A 25,928-nucleotide genomic window follows, 5' to 3' on the forward strand; every position below is an offset into this window, starting at 1 on the left:
GGTTATGTTTTATGTTAAGTACTTTCACTGAAGGCTTAACCCAGGTTGTCTATACAGAATATTTCCTGTCAGGTCTTCTTTCTGTCCAGTCCTCCAGTCATTGAGGCATAAGGGAAGTCATTTTCTGAAAGGTCACAAATGAGTCAGTGGCTTAACTGAGGGTTGAGCTCACCATCTGGAAACTTAAAATAAAGAAAATGGTAGACATCTGCAGTGGTGAGGTGTGGTTACCCCTCGGCCACAGTCTGCACGTGTTTGGTAAGGATGCGCGACTGTCAGCTAGTTAAATAATCAGTAGCTGATCAGCCACGCAACCTCACAGGGTTTTAAATTATAAATAATAACAAAAGATGCAGCGCTTTTATCCACGCCGCAAACAAAAATACAAATAATAATAAATAGGGGCGGGACACTCCACCACACATGTATATTTTTAATGTAATAAATAATTTTATTCAAACATTTAAATGTTCCAGATGTCAATACACAATATTGTTAGCATTTTAAATTATTATTATTATTATTATTACAATAATTTATTTTGTTCAGGGTATGCTCTTTATTTTACAACAAATTATGTATTTCTGTTTTCTGAAAAAATATATATATTACCATTAGTTATGTTATACTTTTTAATAATCTTATTTCACATGCACAAATATATGATCCAGTATTATTTTTCTCAAATGTAATACTGTTTTTAACATGTCCACAAACTTGAATCGATTTATGATTTAACTGAGCATTGCTCAGGAAAATGACTCAAAACATCAACACCTCTGATGCCAATACTGAAATCCACTAACAGATTTTAAACAAACAGTAAAAAAAGTCAGCTTACACAAAAAACAAAAAGCACAAAGTGACGAATTCCAACAGTGCTTCAATGTTTACGGCTCTTTGTATCTTACTTCATAGGACTCTCTTCATGTCTGTCAAAAGAGTGATTTTGATTAGTACTCTGCCAGTATTAAAAGCTATCTTCTATCACCCATAACAATGAACCATGAATTCTGAGGTAAAAAGAAATGGAGACAAGTAGACCAACTTTTCCGCTTATGCGTTCATTTAAGTTGTTCAGGCTATGTTTATATGATTATGAGTAGGACTGTATTTTCACAATTAAACATCATTTATATTATCTCTTTTGGTTGGTCAGATTGAATTGCCATAATGTGTGTAGGGAGCAGTCCATCCTCCCAAACTCAAGAAAGCTTTACTAATCTTCAAATCAGAAAGTTAAAGAAGAATATATTACTAGAATTACAGAGCATCTTTGTTGGTTCATGGAACCTGCAATCAATGAATCATGGGAAATCTTGACGGACAATTGCTATCCACTTCCTATTTCTGAAAAAAAAGAACAAAAAAAAGTTTTGAAATCAACCTTGTAAACCATCTTCTTTTTCTACATTCTTTTTTTTAAGCGGGTACTTCTTCTTGTCCTCATCCCGATGAATTCGCTGGCCACTACTCCATCGGACCCCAGTAGAGATGTACTTTCTCCAGTGCTTTCCTGCAAAACACACAGCGAGTTCATTAGCACGCCTAATGATTTAGGAAATCACTGGCACATGTGATCACTTGCTGGTATGGAATCTTCTGAGCCGAGTATTAAGTAACATTAAAAGGCCACGATTCCAATATATCCTGAAGTCTCAGCATCTTGGAACTTATGAGCGTTTGGTAATGTAGGAGGTAAAGCACTAAATGTTGACTGTTTGAATCAGACAATGTTCACATCACAAAACCAGCAGACACTTTGGCACTGGACACCTTGTCAGACACCCTTACAAAGGGAGGCCAAGGATTGGGTGTTTTACCACAGAGAGCTGTTCTTATCCATGCTGCACTACACTTTGCTATGTTTTTACCAGGGTGCACAGCAGTACACTTGTGTAAGAGATCTAAGAAATCTCACCTCATTTATGTTGGATGGAGCCGTTTCTAAACAGCCTTCCATGGGTCCCTGTGGTCTAGGACTTTTAGCTGGACCTGCACCCCGTCTGTCTTGGCTTTTAGTCTTAAAGTCAGTGCCGTCCAGGAACTCTGGGGCAGTAGTTGAGGCACTCACAGGAGGGACGGTTGCTAGAAATGCTGGGAGAGTGAAACACGCCAGGAACCGTGCTTTGAGGAGAAGGTAAGCCGGGTTGTTATCCAGCTTTTCTGCAACTAAGCTTCTAATAGCATCCACCTGGGTCTCCGACCTGCCATCTTCATGTCCTGCCCCAGAGACGAGAATCGAGGCCTTTTCCTCCAAGGACTTTTTCTGTCCAAGGAGTTGCAATAGCGCTGTCAAGTTGAAGATCGAAGGAGGCAGATAGGGAAGCGCCACATTCAGCTTAGGCAGACGGACACCTCCTTTCCCCCTGAGCCATTCTTTCACCAAAGCCTCATCTTCCTGGAACATCAGGTTCAGGTCCACACTGATTTTATTAGCCTTGGCGGTGGAAGCATTCGGAGGACCTGGGGGGCAGCAAGACGAGTTGGCTACAGCTGGAGTTTGGGAGGCTGGCAAACCTGACGGCTGTGGCTGCTGAACCACCCTCACAGGTATTTGTGCTGACTGGGCTGTACATACCTGCTGGACTTGGTTGGAGGGGAACCCAGTTCTTGCTGGAAGATTGCTGACAGTTCCCTGGCCAGTGGGCCACACCACCCTGACCAATCTGAACCCTTGTAGATTAGACAAAAGTGGTCTCACTTGAAGAACGTTTGGCTGAACCAAGCCTGTTACTGCAGACCTACTGATCTGAATTTGTCCAGGACTAGACGGGATTGTTCCAGAAGTCTGCACTGTGGCAGTGCCCACTGCAGAACTGGTCGGTAAAGGGTAAGTTGAGGGAGTGGAAACCAGAGAGACAGGATTTAGTACCTGCCCAGCAGCAGTGACTACGTTGGTGATGCTTCCAGGGGCAGCAGTGCATATGACTGGATTAACTTTGGCTCCGGAAGCTTTAGGCAGCGCTGGGCTTGTTGTGCTGCTGGCAATATTTGGTTGTCTCTTTGGAGTGTCAGTAGCTAAGCTTTGCTGAGTACCCTGCTGGTTCAGAGGCACCACGACTGGGGACTGGGGTGCATTCTGGGCCTGCATTGCTATTGGAGCTTGGGTAGCGACAGGAACTAGACCTTGTGGGGTCAATATCCAGCTGATGGTCATAGGGGAGGGTGCAGCTCCAGGTATCTGGATGGGGTTTGATGAAACAGTATTTGAGGCAGGTATCTGGATGGGGTTTGATGAAACAGTATTTGAGGCAGGTATCTGGATGGGGTTTGATGAAACATTATTTGAGGCAGGTTTCTGGATGGGGTTTGATGAAACAGTATTTGAGGCAGGTATCTGGATGGGGTTTGATGAAACAGTATTTGAAGCAGGTATCTGGATGGGGTTTGATGAAACAGTATTTGAAGCAGGTATCTGGATGGGGTTTGATGAAACAGTATTTGAGTCAGGTATCTGGATGGGGTTTGTGGAATGGGTGCTCAAGTCACCCTCTGGAGGTTTGGTCTTGCTTGTTCTCTGTCTCTTTCTTGGTGGTATTTTTGCAGGTTTATCACCTGCTGTCTTCCCTGTCTCCCCTCCTCCAGAGGAATTGGGCTTTTCAGCTGTGACCTCAGTGGGAATGACTGGAGAAGGATTGTGCTGCTCAGGAGTGACCTGTACCAAAGGCTGCTGGATAACCACTGTCTGAGGCACGATCATACTGGGCATGAGAAGGATGCTAGTATGAGAAGCGGCTCTCTTCTTCAACCTGGCCTCCTTTAATCGTTTTTCATACAATACCTGAGCCACCGTTCTCACGCTACTGGCCGTGGGACGTATCAGTGGCCCACTGTTATTCTGGACTGAAAAACAACAACAACAACAACAACAACAACATGACCAGTCATGAACCACCCCCTGTACGGTAAACAACTGTTCATTTAAAAATAAATAAATAAATAAATAAATAAATAAATAAATAAGGTTTTATATAAAACCAAACCTTTCTTTCTTTAACTTGTAGGCCAGAACCTTCATTAAAAATGTAACCTGCCACATACAATGCCTAAATGACTATTTGGGAACTTCATATTACTTAGCTAAGAACTTTTATTAACGCTATTTTTTAATGGCTTCGGTTTGAACTCGTATAAAGTAAGGAATGAATGAATTCACAATACTTTTTACACAATGTGTTACTGATATTTGAAAAGAATCTAATGAAATGCTCTTAAAGATTCCACATAGCCATGAAGCTTGGGGTGGTGACATACCTGAGTTATAATTAGGGGTCCCCTGTAAACAAGAAAATAATGACATACATATCAATTTAAACTGTACGGAGTCCTGCTTTGAATTGCAGCCAATTATATACAAGACATAAATCTTCTTTGCATCTCTAAATTCCAAATTCTGTAATATTATAGAAAACCTGGTAAAGCATAGGTAAGCACTATAAATACCAAGGTAGGTTAAAGCATATATGATCGACTGTAGTAAATGCATAGTATGAGCATGGGAAAAGAATGGCAAAACTAAAAAATGATTGTGTAAATTAACAGTGTTAAACTTCATAAACGTGTGAGTGGGCGTTACAATCAGAGCGCAGCATCTAAGACTACTGTTTTATAATGATGTGCTCCCATGCGTTCACATACAAATTGAACAATGTCTAGTGTATGCAGGTACGCATGTACCCATATATACAGTTCAGTATATGCCCAGAGATGCATGTTGTTACTTCTCTTACCCTTCTAGTTCTGTCCTGAATGCAGCCTTCTGTCTCAATCTAAAACATGAATCAGGGAGTTAGGTTCACCCTAACCTGAACCCAACACTGTGAGAACAGATCCCACGCAATATAAACTGGACCAATGACCAATGAGCTAGCGACAGGCGCGAGAATGCAGTCCAAGACGTGCACTACAATCTTTACAATTCTGAATTTGAAGTCTAATTGCTTTTGTAGTGCGTGCAGTATATGTACTGTTTGGTGTGAGAATATGTCAATGCGGCACCATTACCTATTTTGTGTTAACTGTGTACTATGTAAGCTACAGTCAAATAAAAGTTTCAATTTGAAAGTCTTCTATTATTTTTGCATTGTGCAACAATGTGTACAAATGAATAACTAGTGCACTAGTTATTCATTTGATTTTACTACTGTACAGATTCATATTTTTACATAATATAATATCTACTGAGAACACATTCATGTTATTTCTTCGCAATGATTTAGACATATAAAATAAACTGAGCACTATAAATGTCTTTATTTCTGACAACCTGTCTGCCTCCCGACACGGCCGGTTTAGTGAGGGACTACTGTATGTAAATGGATTTGCTTTTGAGTATGTAAACACTGTGGTGTTCACATACTAATTGAACAGTGTGTATCGTATGCAGGTATGCATGTACACATACAGTCCAGCACGTGTCCAGTACAGTTTGTCACTTCTCTTACCCTTTTTGCTCTGTCCTGGCCGACCTTCTTACAGCGTTCTGCGTTAAACTGAAACACGAGTCAGGGAGAGGAGCAATGTTAAACTTGAAAGAGATTCCAAAGATGAGGGGTCTCATATACTTAAGTTATGCTGGCCCATATCAGAGCTCAATGCAGGGATTTTAAAAGAAGGCACAGCATTTGATCTTAAAGAAAATATAGCGTCCCCACGTGTTGCAACAACTGTAATGTTTTTATTCATTGTTAACATCCTGACAATCTTTTACACTTCTAACTTTAAAGTCTGCTTCAAGAGGACACATCTCAAACCCCAGTGCACTAGAGCAGACATTTTGAAAAGAGCTTTGAAACAGACTTTAAAGTTCGAAGTGTAAAAAGTTGTCAGGATGTTAATAATGAAAAGAAAAATTACAGGTACGTTATTTAAACATGCAGCTAGATGTCTCTAACAGAGAGTTTCAGAGAGAGTACAGTGGTGCTGGTTGTAATTTGCATTTAGTGCACATCTTGCAGCACTATTGTAAATGGGAACCAACTCTGTCAGAACTGTATGTGTTGTACGTCTGTATACTGATTCAGGACAGTCTATTAAAGGTAATATCTTTCAGTTTGCCAATCAAAAATGATCAGAGAGAGAAACACTGCCTGTGTCTGTATAGAAAGCCAAGTTTAACATTTGTGTACCCGATGTTCAATATGCTATTCAAAATGTAGCACTCATTCAAGCCCTAAACCAAGGTATTTATACTGTGTTACAGTTTCAAGACGGGTGCCATCGTATGGCAGTAAACGAGATGCGTTGTGTTGCTTCCGCACTTCTCTTACCCTTTTCGCTCTCTCCTCGATGACCTTCCGACAGCCTGCTGCGTCAATCTGAAACATCTGAGTCAGGGAGAAAAGCAAGGTTAAAGTTCTGTCTTTTAAATCTTCTAGCTAGGTTTAGACTCACCCTAACCTGAACCCAACGCTGTGAGAACAGATCCCACGCAATATAAAAACAAGTGAGCTAGCGACAGGCGTGAGAATGCAGCTAAAGAGACTACCCATGCATTGATAAGATGAAGAAAGCAATTATTATAGCGTAATAAAAAAAAATAACAAAAAAACACTCACTGTAATAAGCAGAGTAAACACTGGTGTGGTGGCTAGACCAATTTTCTCAGCTCTCTCTCTAATGACATCAGCTAAACAAACCAAAAAAAACAGATAAGTAGTAGGCTTTTATTAAAACTGCAACCAATTGCAAAATGGTATTTGCTACAGTAGTGTTAGACGCTACATTGAACGGGACAAGGATGGGGCGCCCTCTGTTGGAAAAGGAAGGTAACATGATTTCATTTAGATATAAACACACTGTGTGGCTGGAGGCAACCTAGCCATCCTCATTCATGGAATAACTACACTATTCCATAACGGTTCATGGTGTATCCTCTACATATCTTAACGTTAAGGACGATGCACATACCTTCAGTGCGCTTACACCTGCCTTTGGGCATTAAAACGTTCTCCATCCAGGGAGTTACTGCCATCATGAGCTTTTGGTTCAGGTTATTGCTTTGCAGGTGAGAGACAAAAGCTCTGGTGGTTTTCTGTTTCTCCACACCTTTCTTCTTCTTCCCCTGAAAAGCAAATTCAGAGCACGGGTTAAAAGAGCCAATGTCTGTCAAGGTACCAGCAAACAAGGCAAAACGGACTACTGTAAATATTTAAAATACCACTGTTCATCAATACAATTATGCCTCATTTCCACTGCCTTTTCCCAGGTATAGCTGAGCTGCACGGTCTGGGCCAGGTGTAGTTAAAGATGGGTATCTCTGTTCCAGTGCAATTTTGTCAGGTATCGCTCACCCAGGAAGTAGTAGTGCGTCATTAAAGGTCATAGAGCGGCTGTAAAAGGTCACATTGGATTATGGGATTGAATAATTATATGTAAACAAGCGAAGATGAATAAAACTGAACAAACATTTGTGGGTATTTTTATTTCGGTCTTTATACAGCTGTCAGTCGACTTAGGTTTCTTCACGCAATTAGAGAAACGCTGTGGAAAAACACCATTGTTCAAAACAGCTTGTCTCTTTAGCACACGTCTTTTGACGGCGTAGTTCCGTACTGCACAGTTTGGCCCCGTTGCGTATGAGACACGAAACTGTACTGTCAGAGGTGTAACTGAGGGACAGCTGAGCGTTAGTGGGAACACCCTCCAGCTACACCTCACCCAGACTGGCCAGCACAGCTATACCTGGGGAAATGCAGTGGAAACGAGGTACTAGAATATATTCTATGTTGCCATGGAAACAGAACGCTACATTGAAAAATATATATATCCCTGTAATCTTCATGCACATACGCAGGTGAGTGTAAAAAATATATTCCTTTCTAAAATATACACATTCCTACATCATGACGCCGTCTGGTCGGCAGCTTAATTTGCATTATTACCCAAAACCAACTTGAGGCACATATCTGTGTGATAATATATTCTACCCCATACATTATTGTATTTGTAATAAACAGTCGACAGTAGACAGTATTTACCGTCTTTTCCTGGAGTTTACTTTTAGGTCTCAGTAGCTTCCTCACTTCTGTAAAGGTCAACTTCAATATTTTATTTCCTGTTTGGGAAACCTGTAATAATAAAAGAAATCAATAAATACATATGAATAATATATTTAAAAAAAAAAAATAATAATAATAATAATAATAATAATAATAATAATCCTCTCCATACATTGTTCGACGAATAAATCTTATTGTTCACAATAAATGCATGAATGAATGAATGAATGAATCAATGAATGAATCAATAAATTAATAATTAAATAAATATCATATCTTCTCTAGTCACAACACATTAGGTTAGTATTTTTCTGTGGTGTGTCTGAAATCACTTGGGAATGGAAAGCAGTTACCGTGGTGGTCAGTTCAGCAGGGCTGCTGCTGTTCAGGTTGCGGTTTGCGAGATATCCCGGGCCCTTGAGCACCGTACTGCGTTCAGAAGCGACAGTGGTGCTACGGAGTGGAACCCTGTTCTTCCTGCCATGTGCCGGTCCGCTCTGGGCTTGAGCTTCGGGGCTGGGGAGCGCTGCATCAGGGTTCAAAGGAGCAGTGGGGGTGGGTGAGGGGGCTCTCTTTCTAGCAGGCCGTTTAGACCTGGGGAGCTCAGGAATATCAGGGCCGACAGGGATCCACAGGTCAATACTGGGCATGGTGTACTCCTCCTTCTCCTCCTCCTCCTCCTCCTCCTCCTCCGACTCTGAGTCGTCATCGTTCTCGCTGCCCGACCCCTCCTCAACGCTGTCTGACAGCTCCATCTCCTCGGAGTCAGAGCTCGATAGCATGCCCTTCTTCAGCAGAGACGCCTTCCTCTTCAGCTTACTTATGTTCTTACTTCTCTTTCTCCCTAATCTCGACGATCTGACTTCCTTTAACTTCTGTCTTCTCTTCTAAAACAGAAGAAATACAAAAGTAAACTAACCAATAGTTCCGACACTTTTTGTTTTCAAACACACTTTCCCTTGACAAAGGTATGTTAAACATACTGAAACGTTGGGAAAGTTTACTCTTTTGAGTTATATCTATCTATCTATCTATCTATATATACATATACTAGTGTTAGTGTTTTTATTGGCCATTAATACTGAAACAGATAAAACTACACTGGATTTTTGGTCCGCTGAAAAGAGGGAGCCCTCACTTTTGGTTTTGTCAGGGTGTTCCATTTATGTAGACACTGTGAGTCTGTCCGGTTGGGAATCTCTGAGGCTATTTTCGCCCAACGGCCTACAAATTAAAGCAAAACACACAAAAGCAATGGTTATATGTAAATGAAACCCAGGCAGTGATATTACAGATTTTTTTCAAACACCAGTTTCTGAAACTATGGTAATTACAAAACTGGTATTGGCTGTCAAAGCGCAACCTACTGAATACACTCTTTATAAAAATGTGTAATCTATTACTAATTGGATTGCCAAAGGTCATTCTGATTGGCTGCTGACTGCCACTGCATGAACATTCTGAATTCAACCAACAACAGTGTTTTATGGTGTTTTGGTGATGGTCGGCAGGGATGGGGTTAATTCCTGTCCCTGCCAAAAACATGTGACAATGTGGCTGCTCCTTAATTGAATGCTTAAGTGCTAATTGGGAGCCACATCACAAAAGGAGAGCCCAGGACTCAATTTGTCAGGAGGAGTGTGGTGAGTGGACACTGTGTTTCTGTACATTTTCATTTTTGTAATATAGTGAAGGCGAATGCCCAGCCTACGTTGTTGTGTTTTGTTTAACCCTTTATTTTGGCCCTTGTGCCCTTTTTGTTTGTATTTGGTGTTATTTTGTTTATTAAATGTCCGCTTTGGCTCTCAAACTGCAGCTTTTTGGCTTCTGAGCCTCTGTCTCGCCGCTATCCTGTCACACACAGCCAGAAGAGAATGCCATTGACTCCATCAAAGAAAAGTACAACATGCATGCAGTATAATGGTTTGGAAGCAGTGGGTTCACCAGCAGGGTCATCACTCCCCCCCCATAAAAACAGTGCAAATTGCTTTTCTATATTTCATACCGACTCCATGCTTATTAACCAGGTCAATGAACAAAGTCTCCTCTTCTGAGCACCATTTCCCTTTCTTAACATCTTCACTCAGGCAATTCATATACCTGGGAAAGAAAGTCACTGTTCATTAAGCTGTTTGTTCCCAAACTCCTACCGTTCCCGTTTAAAAGTGTAATAAAGCATAATGAAAGTATGGTAAAGCATAAGTACAGTGAGGTATGGTAATAATAAACAGGGTAAACTACTTTTATTATTTAGTCATTATTTTATATATATATTATATACTATATATATATATAGCCATTTAGCTTTTATCCAAAGCAACTTGGAGGGACTTGGGGGTGAACTATGCATCACAACTGCTGCTGCAGAGTCACTTCCAATAGGACCTCGGTTTTACATCTCATCCAAAGGACGGAGCACAAGGGGGTTCAGTGACTTGCTCAGGGTCACACACAGTGAGTCAGTGGCTGAGGTGAGACTGAACCTGGAACCTCCTGATAACAAGCCCCCTTCTTTAACCGCTGGAGTCCAAGCCTCTTTATAAAGGATGTACTAGCGCTTCCCTATTTTTTGTGCGGACAGTCACGCTACACACTGCTGGTTGAAATCTATTTTAATAAACTTATTCACCTGTCTCTGCACTGTGCATCGGTTCTTCCTGGGACCTTTGCTTGAATTTTCCACCACACCCGAGGGCCGTACTCAGCAACTGCTTTTATTAACAACTAGAGAATAGAAAAGACAAGTGAAGCATAAACAAACAAGTGCTTTTGTACTAGTTTATACATGTGTTTTTCCAAAGAGGTGTATAGCGAATAAGTTTTAAAGATGTTTTAAAACGTGAAAGGTTTTGTTGTTTAGAGATTGTTGCTTGAAGTCATTTGACCACTGCACTTGGATATAATGGATATTATATATTCATAATATAGGAAATGACTGAATCCATCTTTCTAAGTAGGCAGTAGCCACTTATCCATTGCCTCACAGCCATTGCCTGAACAGTGTGCATTGGAGTAAACAGCTTAAAGAATCTAGCCCTGTTTGTTTCCATTGTAATGGTTTGTGTGGATGGGAATGGGTAGATGCAGCTGCCTGATTTGTTTTGGAGACTAGCTGAGGCTCACCCCAGGACCACAGGCTCTGCCTTACTGACACATACAAAGGAGATGTTGTGGTGGTGGATTGTATGCAGACATCTTATTGATCGTGTATAGGTATATATAGTACAGGCAGACATGGGCCTCGTTTTCAGTGCTTTCCCAGCTACAGCTGGACGGTCTGGACGAGGTGTAGTTAAAGATAACTGTCTGCGTTCCAGTTCATTTTGTTGGGTACCGCTATTATTCAAAACAGTTTGTCTCTTTAGCACACGCCTTTCGATGACGTACTTCCGTACAGCACAGTTTGGCCCCGTTGGGTATGAGATACTGTACTGTCTGAGGTGCACCCTCCGGGGGCTCCCGAGTGGCGCATCCAGTAAAGCACCCTATAGCCTGGAGATCGCAGGTTCGAATCCAGGCTATGTGACTGCCGACCGTCACCGGGGGTTCCTAGGGGGCGGCGCACAATTGGCCGAGCGCCACCCGGGTAGGGAGGGCTTAGGCCACGATGGATTGGCAGGAGCACGTTTCAGAGGACGCGTGTTTCAGCCTCCGTTTCCTGAGTCGCCGGGGGGTTGCAGCGGTGAACCGGGACAAAAATAATAATTCAAAATTGGGGAGAAAACCGGGGTAAAAACCACTGCCGACGACTAAATTAAAAAAAAAAAAAAAAAGAAAACACCCTCCAGCTCAGCTATACCTGGGGAAAGGCAGTGGGAAAGAGGCAATAGAGACTCCCAGCCTCAAGACCACCGCCACACTGTTAAGGAAAAAACTGCACAGGAATTAAACTGACCGCATCTTCCTCACTTGACCACGGCCCCCTCTTCAGAGCCGGATCACAACTATGCGTATAGCGATGGATGAGCTGCGCCGCTTCTCTTCCCTCCATGAAATAGGAAACTGAAACACAATGGTTAGCCATTAGAAATCATTGCAGGTCTCTTTTACCATGCTCAATCAAATCCTCGTCACTTGACCTGAGAGAACTCCAGGTTTCCAGGTGCACCCGGAAAGGCCAGCCTTACTTTTGGTGTACGGGATGTGAGAGCCGATTCTCATTTTTTCCACCAGCTCCGTCAGCACCTGATCCTCTTCCTTGGTAAAGTACTTCTTTTTCAGCTCTGTGTTAATGAACAACTGGTACATCTGCAGGCACATGAAGGGTCTCCGGTTTGTCTGCAAAGGCAATAGATAAACTCAGTGGTGCAGTCGAGGGTAAACTGAGTTTATCCACTTCTGATTTAAGGAGCAAAGCATTTACTCACTCCTCTCCGTTGATTAGCAAATCCTGGCTATATCAAGGGTTAAAGTCAGGCATATTCCAATGTATTATAAAAGCAACTTGAGCGAATTTAATGCCTTGGATAAAGTTGTCTGCCAAATAAATAATAATAATAATAATAATAATAATAATAATAATAATAATAAACTATGGGCAGAATGTCTTCCGATTAACCTTTAACCCAAAGTCTGTTACTGTTTGTTCTCATTGCTAAAATTAGCGCTACTTCGCTACTAAAATCGCTAAAAGAATAAACAGACGCAGCGGGCATTGAGATTTTTACAGTATTTTGGTATCAATTGCACTATACTGCATACTATTAACATTGTACACACTTGTACTACGGGCAATTGAGGGTTGACCACATTAAAAACAGCCTTTAGGTCTAATGCTTGTAGTCAATTCTCCTGATCCTAATACTTGCAGAAGCAATAAAGATGAATGAATGGCTAATGCAAAGGAGAGTACCCCCAGCTCCTCAGCAATCTTATCCCAGTTGGTGTGGTTGTGATTGGCTGCGATCTCCTTCAGCCTCTCAAGCTCCTCATCGCTCCACTTCTTCTTGTTGATCTCCATGTGCAGGTGGTTCTGCCAGTACTTCCTCAGGTTTGGACAAGCCTTCAAACTGCAGGGGGAGAGCGGGGCAAAGAGGCAGTGAAGCACTCAGTGAATCCCGGGCCACCCCTATCCCCTTCTCAAAAGGAAGCGGGTGCTGCAGGGCTGTGGTTCAGCTTCAGAACATTACAACATGAATTCTGTTACTGTCATTATCAATGATTATCAATACAGCATAATTGAGACTCGAATGTCTCATAATTGAAACTTTACCAAGATTACATTTACTTTGACTCCAAAGAACAAACACACATGTCTTAAACTTACATTCAGTTATGTAAGGCAGTCACTAGCATCAAACAGCATGAGAGGGTTTAAGATAATGGCCAAGTTACCTATTCCTACTGGGTGGTGACGGTGTATGACTCCTTCAGGTCATGGATAGGAGATCTGGAGGTGGTCAGAATCTTAACTCTGGGTTGTCTATATAACTACCCTTCTATTCCCTTTTATCTGTTCTTATGAAATTGGTCATAAACCAATTTCCATCAAAACAGGTCATTATGTTGATCACCCAGCCATCACCTTATGTTACCATAGGTTAAACATAGGTCAGTACATATATATTCTCTGTATAATACATCTGTCGAAACCATTGAACTTATCTTTCATACACTCAGTCATTTCCACTTGACATGTTTACCTTCTATACATAATTCAACATCACATAAGATCACTCCAGTCGCTGGTCACCTTGGCATGAGCATCTGGTCCAGTGGTTAAAGAAATGGGCTTGTAACCAGAAGGTCCTCGGTTCAAATCCCGGCTCAGCCACTGACTCATTGTGTGACCTTGAGCAAGTCACTTAACCTCCTTGTGCTCCGTCTTTCGGGTGAGACGTAATTGTAAGTGACTCTGCAGCTGATGCATAGTTCACACACCCTAGGCTCTGTAAGTCGCCTTGGATAAAGGCGTCTGCTAAATAAACAAATAATAATAATAAAGTGCGGATGTTGGCTACTTGAGACCAATTGCATAACTGATGGAGAAGGGCAAGGATCTACCTAAATTTGTAAGTACAACTGTAAGAACAGCACCAGAAAAGAGCTGAACTCGTTAGCCAAAGTGCATACCTACTTAAATACTTAAGTGTTAACCTCTTGCACATGGCTGTCTTCCATGTGGTTTGCTATTTAAACTGCCCACGACATAGAATCAGGTGGCAGATGTGTGTGTGGAAGGGGGTAGTACGGATGTCTGCTTGAATAATATTGTTGCAGTAGCAACTTGGTTTTGCAACTTTTCAAGCAACTAGTTGCTTAGTCCAAGAGTAGACCCAGGGGCAAAGGAAAGCACAGTTTTAGACCCTGTATAATGTATTTACATGATGCAGCTGATCCTGTACTTACATCAATATTTGAAATCTTTTCCCAGTCATGTTCTTGTTCGCGATTCCCAATCAACTCTTCATCAGGCATCCGGCTATTTAAAAAAAAAAAAAGAAAGACAGATGGACCATGAAGAGGATCAACATGCAGTACACACAATCATCTTTTGTGCATTTTATCTAAATGTATTTACACCTGGGTTGTAAATGAATGTCACCTGTCCTGAACTAGCACATTGTGAAGATGTTATAGTTATCAGTGAAGAAACAAACACTGACAGCGTACCTGATGTCTTCGATTTCCTTCTCTGTTTGACTGATCTGCTTTTCAAGGATCTGTTTCTCCATTCCGTTGGCCTTTTCCATTTTCTGGGTCAAATATTCAACCCTTAAACGACAAAGAAAGCAATACGTTACACCGATCTCCTCCCATTAGGGCCTGTATGGGCCAGAAACTGAAGTAGCTGATTATGAAATTCCAATGCTGTTCAGAATGTTTATACCATGTAGGTAGGAAACTCACTGAGTGCTGCCAGAAAATTATACAAGAAACAGCTAGCGAGGCTTTACATCCTTGTTAGACCAGAACTCAGTACAAACAAATCTGTATGTATACATGCATCTGTCTTTTTACAACACACTGTATAAATACTCCAGTAAGCTTACCTTGATAATTTTGGCTGCAGCAAACGCCTCAAGCTGTCGCTTACCACCGATGAACGCAGCAAGGCCTTCTCCCAGCTTTTCCCTGCAAAGAACAACATTTAATTAGCAAGAGCCTTCTAAGTCATCAACCCTGTAATGCCCATGTCTTTATACTGCAGTCCAGCTATAGGGGACATCATGTATGGTCCAACCTTATATAAGACACATCAAATCTGACAGCAGTAAAACATCCTATTGGAAACTTACATTTTCTCACCCCAAGATCTTCAAAGGACTTAATTCCTTGAGCCATCTTCTCCCTTGTATCTGGATTAGGAGGTGGACCCTGTGATACAAAGGGCAAAATGCACAGAATTTAACCACCTTCTTTTATTGTTGGTACTTTTTTAATGGACTGCTCACGACACTAGATGCAGTATTATCCCTAGTCTCCATTTTCTTCTGCTTAATATATTTCAGTGCCTTGCCCGTATTTTTCACTTCGATTTTCCCTTGCAGATATTTCAAAGACAGCTATGAAGTTGCTGCTATTTCCTGGTACAAGCTAGCTGCAATCTGAACCACAGCAAAGTAGCAGTTGTAATTTGAAAAAAAAAAAATTCTCAGCGCAATACAAGGGGGGCAGTAATAAACAAACTAAAGGAGAGAATGGATTTTGAAACCTAGAAACGGAGCTGTTCAGCTGAATCTAAAACAGAACAATGTTCACTTACAAGGCCAGTCATCTTATCCTTAAAATATGGTTTCAAGAAGTGCCCTAAAAACTGGTTGGATGGTGGCAGCTTGGTTCCGTCTGTCTTGTCAGCCTGTGAAACAGACAGCTGGGAGAGGATTTCATTCTGTGGGGATGAAGAGAGAGACATTTACAACATGTCAAGTCTTTAGAGCTGTATGAAGCACCAATTGGTGTCACTTTGTGTGTACAGATCTGTGATTTTAAGACTATAAAACATGTTTTTCTCTGTGTTTAAAACCTTTGCACCAGTTGGCTTATGTCAAGTTCCAATGCTAAAGCGCACCTCCTGAGAAGGTGAACTCAGTTTTAGCTGCCCTGCGTGTCTCTCTGACCTGCTGCTCTCTGTTCTCAGCCAGCAGCACCTCCAGCTCCTGCAGCTTCTCCTCGATCACCTCCTGGTACACCAGGTTGATCTGCAGACAGGTCTCACTGTCTTCAGGAAGCCCCAGGTCTTCTTCCTCCTCTCCATCTGCACCCCCCTAGGCACAGACACGCACAGGGGATTGGTTAAAGCAGTAGTGTGTGACACAGCTGCCATTCCTGCTTCACAACTGACCTTAGTCTCACCCGCCCCCTACCACAGATGGACAATTAGACTCACACAGTACAAACTGGATCAAACTGTTATACATTGGGGGTTTCACTTCCGTCCCTAGACTTGCATGGAAAAAGTCCACGTCTATTAGTCTTGTAGCAGGATAAAAGCACTGTGGTAAACTTTTTATAAGGGAAAACAAAACTTTAACGCCCTGGATAAAATACCTTTAAGATCATTGTTACAGTAACTTTAAAGATTTGACACTTTAAACCCCTCGACTCTTTGAGAATTTCAATAAAGAGAAAAGTAAAGCGCTCTGACCACTCACCATGTCCATCACAAAACGACCATCAGCCTCTTCATCTAAAACACAGAAGAAACCCTTGCTCTTACCTTGCTTTTATAACAGCTTCATATGGTGGATTACATTGTTAGGCATTGTCTCGGCTACATTAAATCACAGGAACATTAAATTGGTCATGCAGAATTAAACAAACAGTACCCTACATTTTTTGTTATACAGACCTAACAGTCATTTTCAAAAAGGGTAAAAGAAGAACAAGGTTTTTAAACTGAACATGGGTCATTCATTAACTTTGTGTTTATTTTAAATGAGGTCAAATGGGTTAATAAATATTTAAATGTGTCCCAACTGAATATTCCACTGTCAGTGGTCTAAATCTCTACTTACACAACACTTTAAACCAACCTGTAGTTCTTTATTGTTTCTTTTTTATTTAGAATATCTAATTATTATTTCCCCTCACCACAGCAATTCCCCACACAGGAGAACTGCAGGTTCTGTGGGCACCCTCCGATCCCACAACCAAGCCAGTTTCCTTTTTTACACCCAGGAACTCGAGAGCGGATGTCAGCTGGAGGACACCGGCCAGCCCTGCAGATGTCAGCACTGAGCTCTCTGGGCGCCTGACTGGTAGGGTCCGCTGTAGTGGCATGAGGAGCCCCTGATGGTTTTGCCTCCCTAACCCGCGGGAGTGCCAGAGCCAATGTGATGTTCCCTCTGGAATCCCCAGCACAGACTGGTGACTTCGCACAGCCAGGACGTGAACCTGCGCTCCCCTGACTGTATGACTCACCCTGCTGTCGTGCTTTTACTAGGTGAGCCACTTGGGGACCCCAGCCTGTGGTTCTTTTTCTTTTTTTTTTTTTTAAATACTGAAACTGTGTTAAAATCTGTAGTGGTCTATATCTGTAAAATACCTTCCTCGGAATCCTCTTCCTGTGACCCGAGAGGGGACACATCCATGCAGGCAGCTGCAGGACCCAAACTGCGCTCCAGCTCCTCGATTTCTCTCTGGATTTTCTCTCTCTCAGCAGACAGCTCCGCAGCAGACTTAGAAAGAAAACGGTCACAGCATTTTTAGTATATTAGCCATTTCAACTCCCTCAAGGGATACAGTTATATTTTGTTATGTATTGTTTAGCTTCCCAGACTTTGTTTTTACTTTGCCCATATACCCTGCAACAACATTATAAATCCACTTCCTGTGAAGCAGATCAACATCCAACCTGCACCTGACTCAAAAGTCTAGACTATTAAACAATTAAGATCATACAAGGCTTCTACAATATCTAGTGGGATTTATTAACAAGTGCTACAAATTTATGGTATCTAATCACTTCCTGTGCTGTAGGTCACACGGTGGGATTGCATCTAGACCACTGGAGAGCAAGTGATCTATAGCACAGGAATCATGACAATATAGAGTAAGTAAAATTAGGACAGCCTTAGAATGACCAAAAAATATGACTTTCTGCAGTACTGGATGGAACATACTATTGAACAAAGCCTAACTGATGCTCGATTTGCCCTCTGCAGCTGGGAAAGACAACAATAAGGCCATTGAGAACCCTTACCATACCAATCGGAGGCTGTGCACCACCATCTGTACCTTCATCTGTTAATAAAAACACAATGAATTAGCAATTTCTACAGCTCTGGTATGCCTGCACAGTGAACTCTGAAGAAAGGCTTCTGGCAATGGGTAGGAACACCCTTGTGATTCTCGGCTACGAAGGTAAGCATGACCGATTGCAAGGCACACGGGTTGTTTATTACATACATTTGATATTTCAGCCTTGCACAGCAGTGTTGTGTCCATTGTACGGCATTGTATGTATGCCTCAGTCTGTTATTTTGTATGCGAATCATTTTACCCCATGTCACTGTTAAACTGTGAAACTATGGCTTAAGAACCTATTTTTTTTTTTTTAAACAGGACACCGGTACATGCTTATTGCATGGGTTCATGAGAAAGCCTTGAACATGTCATCGCATTCTGAGATGGTGATCCTGAACCATCTGCTGATTTTATCCAAACTATCTAAGTTCTAGGCTTCTCCAATAGTCAAGTCTCTGCCTATGACTTTTGAGCTACACAAGGAAGGGAACAGGTTCAAATAGTACCTTGCTCCAACTCTGAATCCTCATTTTCTGACTCAGAAAATGAAGCGTCAGTAGAAGCAGCAGCAGCCAGACCCAGATTTCTCTCCAGCTCCTCAATCTCCCTCTGGATCCTATCCCTTTCCGCATTCAGATCTCCACTTGCCATTGCCCACAGCTACTGGAGAGAAGACAAAGTAGCAACAGGGATGGAAATAAGACTCCCACTGCATAGTACTTCGATCCATTCGGTTTTACTTTAAGACACACCTGGCTGAGCTTGTTACCTAAGCACTGTGGCTAATCAAGCTTGTTGTACTAAAAACTGGAATGGGTGAAATTGCTGTGCGATAGGAGTCTTATTCCCATCATCTGACCAAAACATGTTAAATGTACAAAAAAAAACAATTAGCAATTAAACAGGAAGTATTAAAAACAATCAAAATTATTAAACAAATAAACTCATTAGCTGTTTGTGGCGCTAAAACCTAATAAATGACTCTGCTGTTAACTTACCGAGTACACTGCTACAGGTTCATACGAAAAAAAAAAAAAAAAAAGTTTACCCGGGACGTCTGGTAACCAACATGCTTGCAACAAAGCAGGACTATGTTGCTGCACAGAACCATCATAATGTGATACAGAAGAAAAACAGATTGATACCTAGTTAAACAATATCGGATGGGTAACACTTCAAAATGCAATTAACCACTTTTTATATAGAATATAAAAAGACATTTTTTTAAAAATATTATTATTATTTCAAATTGAACACCATCGCACTTGCTTGCTGCATGCCTCGGTCATATAGTTGCATACTTACATTTTATTTTCATAACATTTGGCAAGTCTGTTGATTACTTTTTAAATATCCCATTCACTTATCCTATGCTAAACATGAACGACTTGGAAACGTTTTTTGTTGCTGCAAAGGCAGTAGCGCAGTTCTGGTATCGTATTAGCATATTACCCGTGGTGCACTGCTGCGATAAGGTTTCTTAAAAGCATGCTACACTATATTCAATAGGAATAGACAGGCGATTTTCAGTTTAACATTAACATTTTTTTTTGTAATTTTAATTTTGTACTTGTAGCACATTTAGAAAGGCAAAGTTATATTCTAAAAATTATTCAGTTTCACCACCCACAATCCCATGGTGATGGGACTTCCGTCTTCATGTTTACAATTAGCCCGTCTGACATTTGTAAGGTGGAATGATGGTAATTATTCAGTGCGAGAAAATATCCGAAACAAATTAATATCGTTTTTAAGGACGAGTGGTGTACATTACAGACTGTATACACATTCCACGTTATTCAAAACGTGGAGGGCACAGTCTAAAAACTAAAACAAAGGAGTTAAAAGTTGTGTGAGCAAATATACAGTCCATTGAATATTTCAACTGTGCTCGTGTATGCTGTTTCATTCCGTTTTTTCTTTTAGAGGGAAGGGGTGAAAAAATCTACCAAAAAATCTGTAATATGCCATATACCGTGGAATAATATGTTATGCTTTCAGACCACATGCCATGTTATTGTTCAGTTTATTTTATTGTACTGTAATATACAATTCACTGACAAGGAGTAGCTGTAAAGAAGTTAGGTACCAAAGTTTGGGGCAAAATACAGTAAATTAAAGTCTCCATTTAAGGTCTTATTTTTTCCTGTTCTTGGTCTTTGAACTTTCAGGGACAACTTCTATTTAAATAAAAACACATTTCAATTTCGAGAGCAGATGTCAGAGTACATTCGGTGTGCTCAATGTATTTGTCTTATTTAAACATTTTTTATATTATTATTTTTTTAATCTTGTTTTATCTGACTTTTTTTTTTTCCTAGGTGTTTTTAAATTATTTTTTTTTACTGTTTGTTTGTAGCTAATCAGTCTTTTATTAGGTCAAACTTTTTGTATCGCTTCCAACAAGAAACAGATCCACTGAACAGTGCTTCCACCACTGAGGTTGCCCCCCCCCCCCTCACATGCGTCTGAGGTGTGAACACCCACAAATTTTGTCCACCAGCTGCCACTACTGTCTAATACACTTATGGTTTCAAAGTGTTTATTTTCCATCTTATAAAGCTTTATTTTACAATATGAAAATGCTTTCACAAAAAATGGAAAAATCTTGCCAATTCTTGATTACACTCAAAAAGTCGGGTATAAATATTTAAATACAAGTTAAAACAAATCAATCAATGCAGGCATGGTTTTAGTATACAAATTGTACCAGGCCATTTGAAGTTGTCTTTTCAATTGTTATTGCTTCCTTTGATCCATTAATGTTATAAAAGGGCAATGCTTCCTTTATAAAAGGATTTATGTGGGCGTTTTGCTTAGTAGAACTTTTTCATGTCAAGTTATATTTTGCATTATATTTAGTACACCCAGTTAAATTTATCGGTCTTCACTCGGTATTTCTGAAATCTTGTCGATGGATTTTAGAAGCTGGGACACCATGCACAGCGTTTCTGCGCCAGACATCAACTGCCTGTAAAAGAAATAAAATAATAATAATCTATATTAGAAAAATATGGCACAGATTGCAATTTGATTTCAATAAAATCAAAATATGAATCAGATAAAATATTCATGGTCCCCTAACACAATGCTGGGGTACTGGTTGAGTTACAACCAAGAGTGGAGATGAAGAATGCCCTCTACTGAGCCACCAGCACAACTTCTTGCACAATTTTCTTTGGTGCTGATCCATCCAAGTACTGACCTCACCCAAAATTGCTTCTGAGAACTGATAAGATCTGACGCAAAACAGTGTGTCAACAGAATACACTTTGTAACAACTGTAACTATATATCAGAAACATTGCAAACTGTTTTCATAAACAGACCTCCAGGTTTTACAATTATAATTGCATGGCTAAAAATGTGAATCACAACATTAGTGAGTCGATGTCCTGCACAGCGACTCTAGCCAATGGTGACGCTGGATACTAACTTTATAGAAGCCTCCGCGCTGCTTGCAGCTTTGCTGAGACACTCTGAAGCAACATGTGCATTGTGTTTCATTGTATTCAAGCTCGCAGTTTCTCCAGCTCGAAGCTGCTCGTTTTCAGATCTACAGATCTCAAACTGACTCTACAGAAAAAAAAAAAACAACATATCAATGTCAGATACTGAAGCAAAAAAAAAATACTTGCTAACAGTTACAATGCAAAATCGTAAACTAAACGGCAGTAATCTAATAACAGATTCATCAGTTTGCACGGAGGGGAACATTCCTGCAAAGCGTGGGAATATGCTTTTTTTATTCTAGAAAATGAAATGTTAAAGTGCTTTGCTTTTTCTACCACACTTGCATGTGTTTCTTCAAGGGTGGAGATCTATTGATCAGCACAGTTCTCTGCTGGATGATGTAATCACAATGGTTTTGTTGTGTACTTGATTATGTAAAAGATGTGCAGTGACATATTTCAACACCCGACATAACCTCAAGCCCCTTGACTTGCACTATGCACTACAATGTTTATTCTTAACTGCTGATACTGTCTGTACTTTAGTATTACAACTTAAGATCGTACCTGAAGCTGTAGGATTTCCTGTTTTAATTTAACAACATTATTTTCAGCCTTCACAGCCCGTTTCTAATTTAAAAGGGAAAAAAGTCATTAATCATTCCTGCAGAGCTATGGCAGCCTGGTGAAGCAGCTGTGTCAATTCCTGGCATGTGTGTCTGAGTTGTATGGAGACGAATGAAACATGAAGCAAACTTACGGAAATGCAGGTTATATCACCACATAAGTAAATGACACAGCCAAGTTTTCAGGAAATTAGGCTATAAAATATTTAATGTTATTGAAGCTAAAAGCACAATATTCTTTGAAATACTGGGAACACTTTGTTGATTAAAAAACACAATAGATGATTGTCGTCTCGCATGCCTGCGGTCTAGATAGATCCGATGTTTTAAAAGCCATAAATACTCACTGTCATTAGCTCAAGGTTCTGCTCCACGGACTGAACCATAGATTCCAGAGCCTGAGCTTCCTTCTCTTCTTTAATGGTTCTTTTCTGCAACTCATCCACCAGATATGTCGCCCTAGCAGGAGAGGTAAAGATCATGCGTGGTTTTGGCAACACTTTACAGAAATTAAAATGCAATCTTCCACTGTATTCCAGTAAGTGATCACACAAATCAATCTATGAATTCCCTGTACATCCCGTTTCAGTCATCACATCATAGTGAGTGGTGACTGATAAAAGAAAATAACATGCAAAGTGATTCTAAACAACAACAAGAATACATGAGTTTAGAGAACTGTGATATTGATGTTTTTAACTAAGTACGCAATTATAAAAATGCATGGGAAAATGAGTGCCAGTGTCTTAGTGAATCTAAGTGCTATATCTGGTGTGCTGTTTCGTTTTGTGTTTCTGGTCCACAATGTGATTGTAGAATTCCACTTAACATATGACTTACTTTTGTTTTTGAGCCTTTGATATTTTCTGTAGTTCTTTAATCTGTTTCCTTAGCTGGGCGTTCTCTTCTTTTACCTGTTAGTCATAAAAGATCTAAAGCATTAGAGAAAGTAAATCGGGGTTATGAAAATGAATGACTTGTACAGTGTGTATTGGTTGCAAGTTCAAAGCATAAATCTTACGTTGCCTTTAATTAAGATTCACTGTGTAGTAAAGATGAGACTCTGGACAGTATGATTTAGTGCAGAGTGGCTTCCAAAACAACTCTGCCCTTTAATCCAGTGGGTTTCAAAAACACACATTGTGGTTTCTAGTCAGGTATTTACAGGCTAACACAGAGCACAATACTGTTTATATGTCTTTTATTATACAAGTCAATATTACTGAATAGTTTGTGTGGAACTATTTTCATAAAATCTGTTGCTGACCTCATTGGTCTTTGCTTTGGAAATAAAACCTCACACACAGCATTGTGGTTGGGTCCCCCTCTACCCCCCAACAGTACTTATTTATGCCCCCTTAAAATATGGGGGTTGAGGGACTGTTTTTGTCTTAAACTGTTGGGGGCTAGAGAGTTGATTGCTGTTTGTGTTTTCAGTCTGAAGAGCAGAATCAAATTCTTAATTTTGTAATACTGGGTTATTGTTGATAGATTATGCTTGTCTTACCTTCTCGTGGTTATGTTGCAGTGTCTGAAAAAGCACTTCCTTCACATACGCCTCATGCTCCTTCTCATGATCATCAGAGGCCTTTCTGGCTTGTTGCTTTGTGTCATCTGTGTAGCTGCTGTCCAGATACCACGAGTCAAGGGAAGCCTCTTCATTGGACTCAGTGGAAGGGGAGGATTGTGGCTGATATGTTGTATTTACTAAACCGCTGGAAAGACCAAACTCGTGAGCTTCTTCGATGGCAGAAGGCTGGTAACTCCCGCTCCAGTCATCCTCTTCCTCATCTTCATCTTCCTCCTGCACAGACGGGCTGTGCATTGTGGGATCTGAAAAGAATGGCTCCTGGACATCCAGGTTGAAGTTATAGCCCTGAGGAGTTGCAGTGCCCTTTTCCACAATAAAGGTGCTACCAAGTAGCTTCTGCAAGATGAAAGACAGCTATTGAACTTGGGCTGCAACAACAGCTATAGATCAATTGCCAATAACATGCCCCCACCCCCTGATTCCAGTATATAATTTACTACTTTCATTGTATTCATTTAGTTACTACTAGTCCTACAACCCATGCAGACTGATTTGACATGTATTTATTTTTTAGAAGTCAATTATTCAGGATTAGTCCACTGAGATGCAAGCACCTTGTTCACAGGGCCATCCTGATTGTTAATTACTGTACATAAAGGATTTAAGATATTCGAAGTATTAATCAATGTATTTTTTTATTATTTTCAAACAGCCTCCTGGAAACCTGTCATGTATGTGCAGTGCTCTGTGCTATCCTGTTTGTGCAGTGTCATATACAGGTAAAAAGTACAATACTTTAACCTTTTGGTTCCTTTTCTTTTCGTTGGTATCTTGCGTTGAAGACGTAGGCTGGTTCTTACTACGGATAAACTGCTTAAATGAAAAGGGATTCATTTCATCTGATTCTTCCTGTGGTTCATCTACACAAAGCAAGTATCAGAGAGTATTTAATAATAATAATAATAATAATAATAATAATAATAATACAAAAACTAAAAGCAATGGAATATATAAATACAAAGAATTACCCATTAGATGAATGATTTAACCATACAAAATATATTTTGAAAATTGCTTTAACTTATATGTACTGGAATAAAGAAGGTTGTGGTCAAAATATGTAATCAATGAGATGTGCCTTACATTACAGTAAGTTGTATTATATACTCTCAAATACAAACATTCATTTTGAAAAATAATAAAATATTTTATTCACACAAAATAAAAGTGGGACTAATTAAGCTTGCAGTAACAATAAGGTATCGCTCTGCAGTTTCCCAGATAACTGTCCATCCCTTTTGATTTTATTTTAATCAGTATTAATGGACAACATTTCAGCATGTCAAGAGAAGCGGGTAACTCCGAACAGTGATCAACAAAACAGTTATTGAGAGATGCTGAGCAGACAACACTCGGCATCAACGACTGGACTCGGGGTAGCCGGTGCTCGTACAATGCTGAGTAGCACCCGGATGACTCAAATAATAATAGAAATATATTGAAACCGCCCCCGTTCAAGGCTGCACCCTATAAATCAAACAGAAAAATTAAAATCACAGGTCGAGAAGACATTATTACGGCACTCGCTCATTCATAAATAAATGTTCAGCATTGAAAAACATAACTTACCATCTTCAATTATTAAAGTTTTGCCGGAACCTGTGTGCTTTGCTTTAGAAGTTGTCATTGGCACTCGCTGTAATCCTTAAGAACTAGCACGACTTAAAAATGTACAACAGGCAAAATAAAATAAAAAATAAAAAATACACACAAATTTAGAAAACTAAACAACAATTATAAAGTAAAACGAATAATGTGTTGTTGCGAGCAAACAATATTTACGATTTTGTTTTTCCAAGTAAGATGAGAGTCTTTTCTTCATTGAAATATTTTGAATTTAAAAGTAATAACGCGTTAATTTCTGTTCGTTTTATAAAACACAGTAATGATAATTCGGCTTTCCTGACAGTTCAAGTGAAGTTGTCATCACGTGACGTGTTGAACCTTAATCACGTGACTAGCGAAACTCACAGGATGTCCGCGAACAGACCAATCACCGCAGCAGCGTCGGCAGTTCGTTGAGATTTATTTTTAAATACAATTAACTAGAATTGCACAGAAGACTACTA

General features: G+C 40.3%; 2 protein-coding genes across 2 annotated transcripts; both read right to left on the bottom strand.

The window, feature by feature from the left end:
• Positions 1-449: 449 nt before the first annotated feature.
• LOC117396938 (snRNA-activating protein complex subunit 4-like) lies at positions 450-20,858 on the bottom strand. Its single transcript, XM_059005544.1, is given in 29 exon segments — positions 450-932; positions 1,388-1,516; positions 1,922-3,846; positions 4,258-4,279; positions 4,734-4,772; positions 5,448-5,495; positions 6,273-6,329; positions 6,561-6,631; positions 6,913-7,066; positions 7,983-8,072; positions 8,357-8,890; positions 9,142-9,227; positions 10,009-10,103; positions 10,633-10,727; positions 11,899-12,005; positions 12,131-12,281; positions 12,856-12,988; positions 12,990-13,012; positions 14,352-14,424; positions 14,616-14,717; positions 14,996-15,077; positions 15,242-15,320; positions 15,709-15,834; positions 16,064-16,210; positions 16,598-16,632; positions 17,491-17,623; positions 18,148-18,188; positions 18,698-18,851; positions 19,497-20,858. Coding segments are annotated over 27 exon segments (4,701 nt in total). The 5' UTR covers positions 18,843-18,851; positions 19,497-20,858; the 3' UTR covers positions 450-932; positions 1,388-1,408.
• A 125-nt stretch (positions 20,859-20,983) lies between these two features.
• LOC117396950 (endosome-associated-trafficking regulator 1-like) lies at positions 20,984-25,874 on the bottom strand. Its single transcript, XM_033995370.3, has 8 exons — positions 25,429-25,874; positions 24,601-24,719; positions 23,776-24,195; positions 23,109-23,182; positions 22,616-22,727; positions 22,210-22,272; positions 21,627-21,766; positions 20,984-21,162 (listed from the first exon to the last, which is right to left on the bottom strand). Exons 1-8 carry the CDS (start codon positions 25,484-25,486, stop codon positions 21,069-21,071), a joined length of 1,080 nt encoding a protein of 359 aa, XP_033851261.3. The 5' UTR covers positions 25,487-25,874; the 3' UTR covers positions 20,984-21,068.
• Positions 25,875-25,928: the final 54 nt, after the last annotated feature.

This window comes from Acipenser ruthenus, chromosome 31, assembly GCF_902713425.1.
Source record: "Acipenser ruthenus chromosome 31, fAciRut3.2 maternal haplotype, whole genome shotgun sequence".
NCBI classification, from domain to species: Eukaryota; Metazoa; Chordata; class Actinopteri; order Acipenseriformes; family Acipenseridae; genus Acipenser; species Acipenser ruthenus.

Excerpts from the sequence above, each read along its gene's own strand:
- LOC117396950 (XM_033995370.3), bottom strand. The coding sequence starts at position 25,486 with ATGACAACTTCTAAAGCAAAGCACACAGGTTCCGGCAAAACTTTAATA. Across the intron at positions 24,720-25,428 it reads AACTTTAATAATTGAAGATG|ATGAACCACAGGAAGAATCA; the intron begins GTAAGTTATGTT and ends TGCTTTGTGTAG. Across the intron at positions 21,163-21,626 it reads AGCGCGGAGGCTTCTATAAA|GCAGTTGATGTCTGGCGCAG; the intron begins GTTAGTATCCAG and ends TTTCTTTTACAG.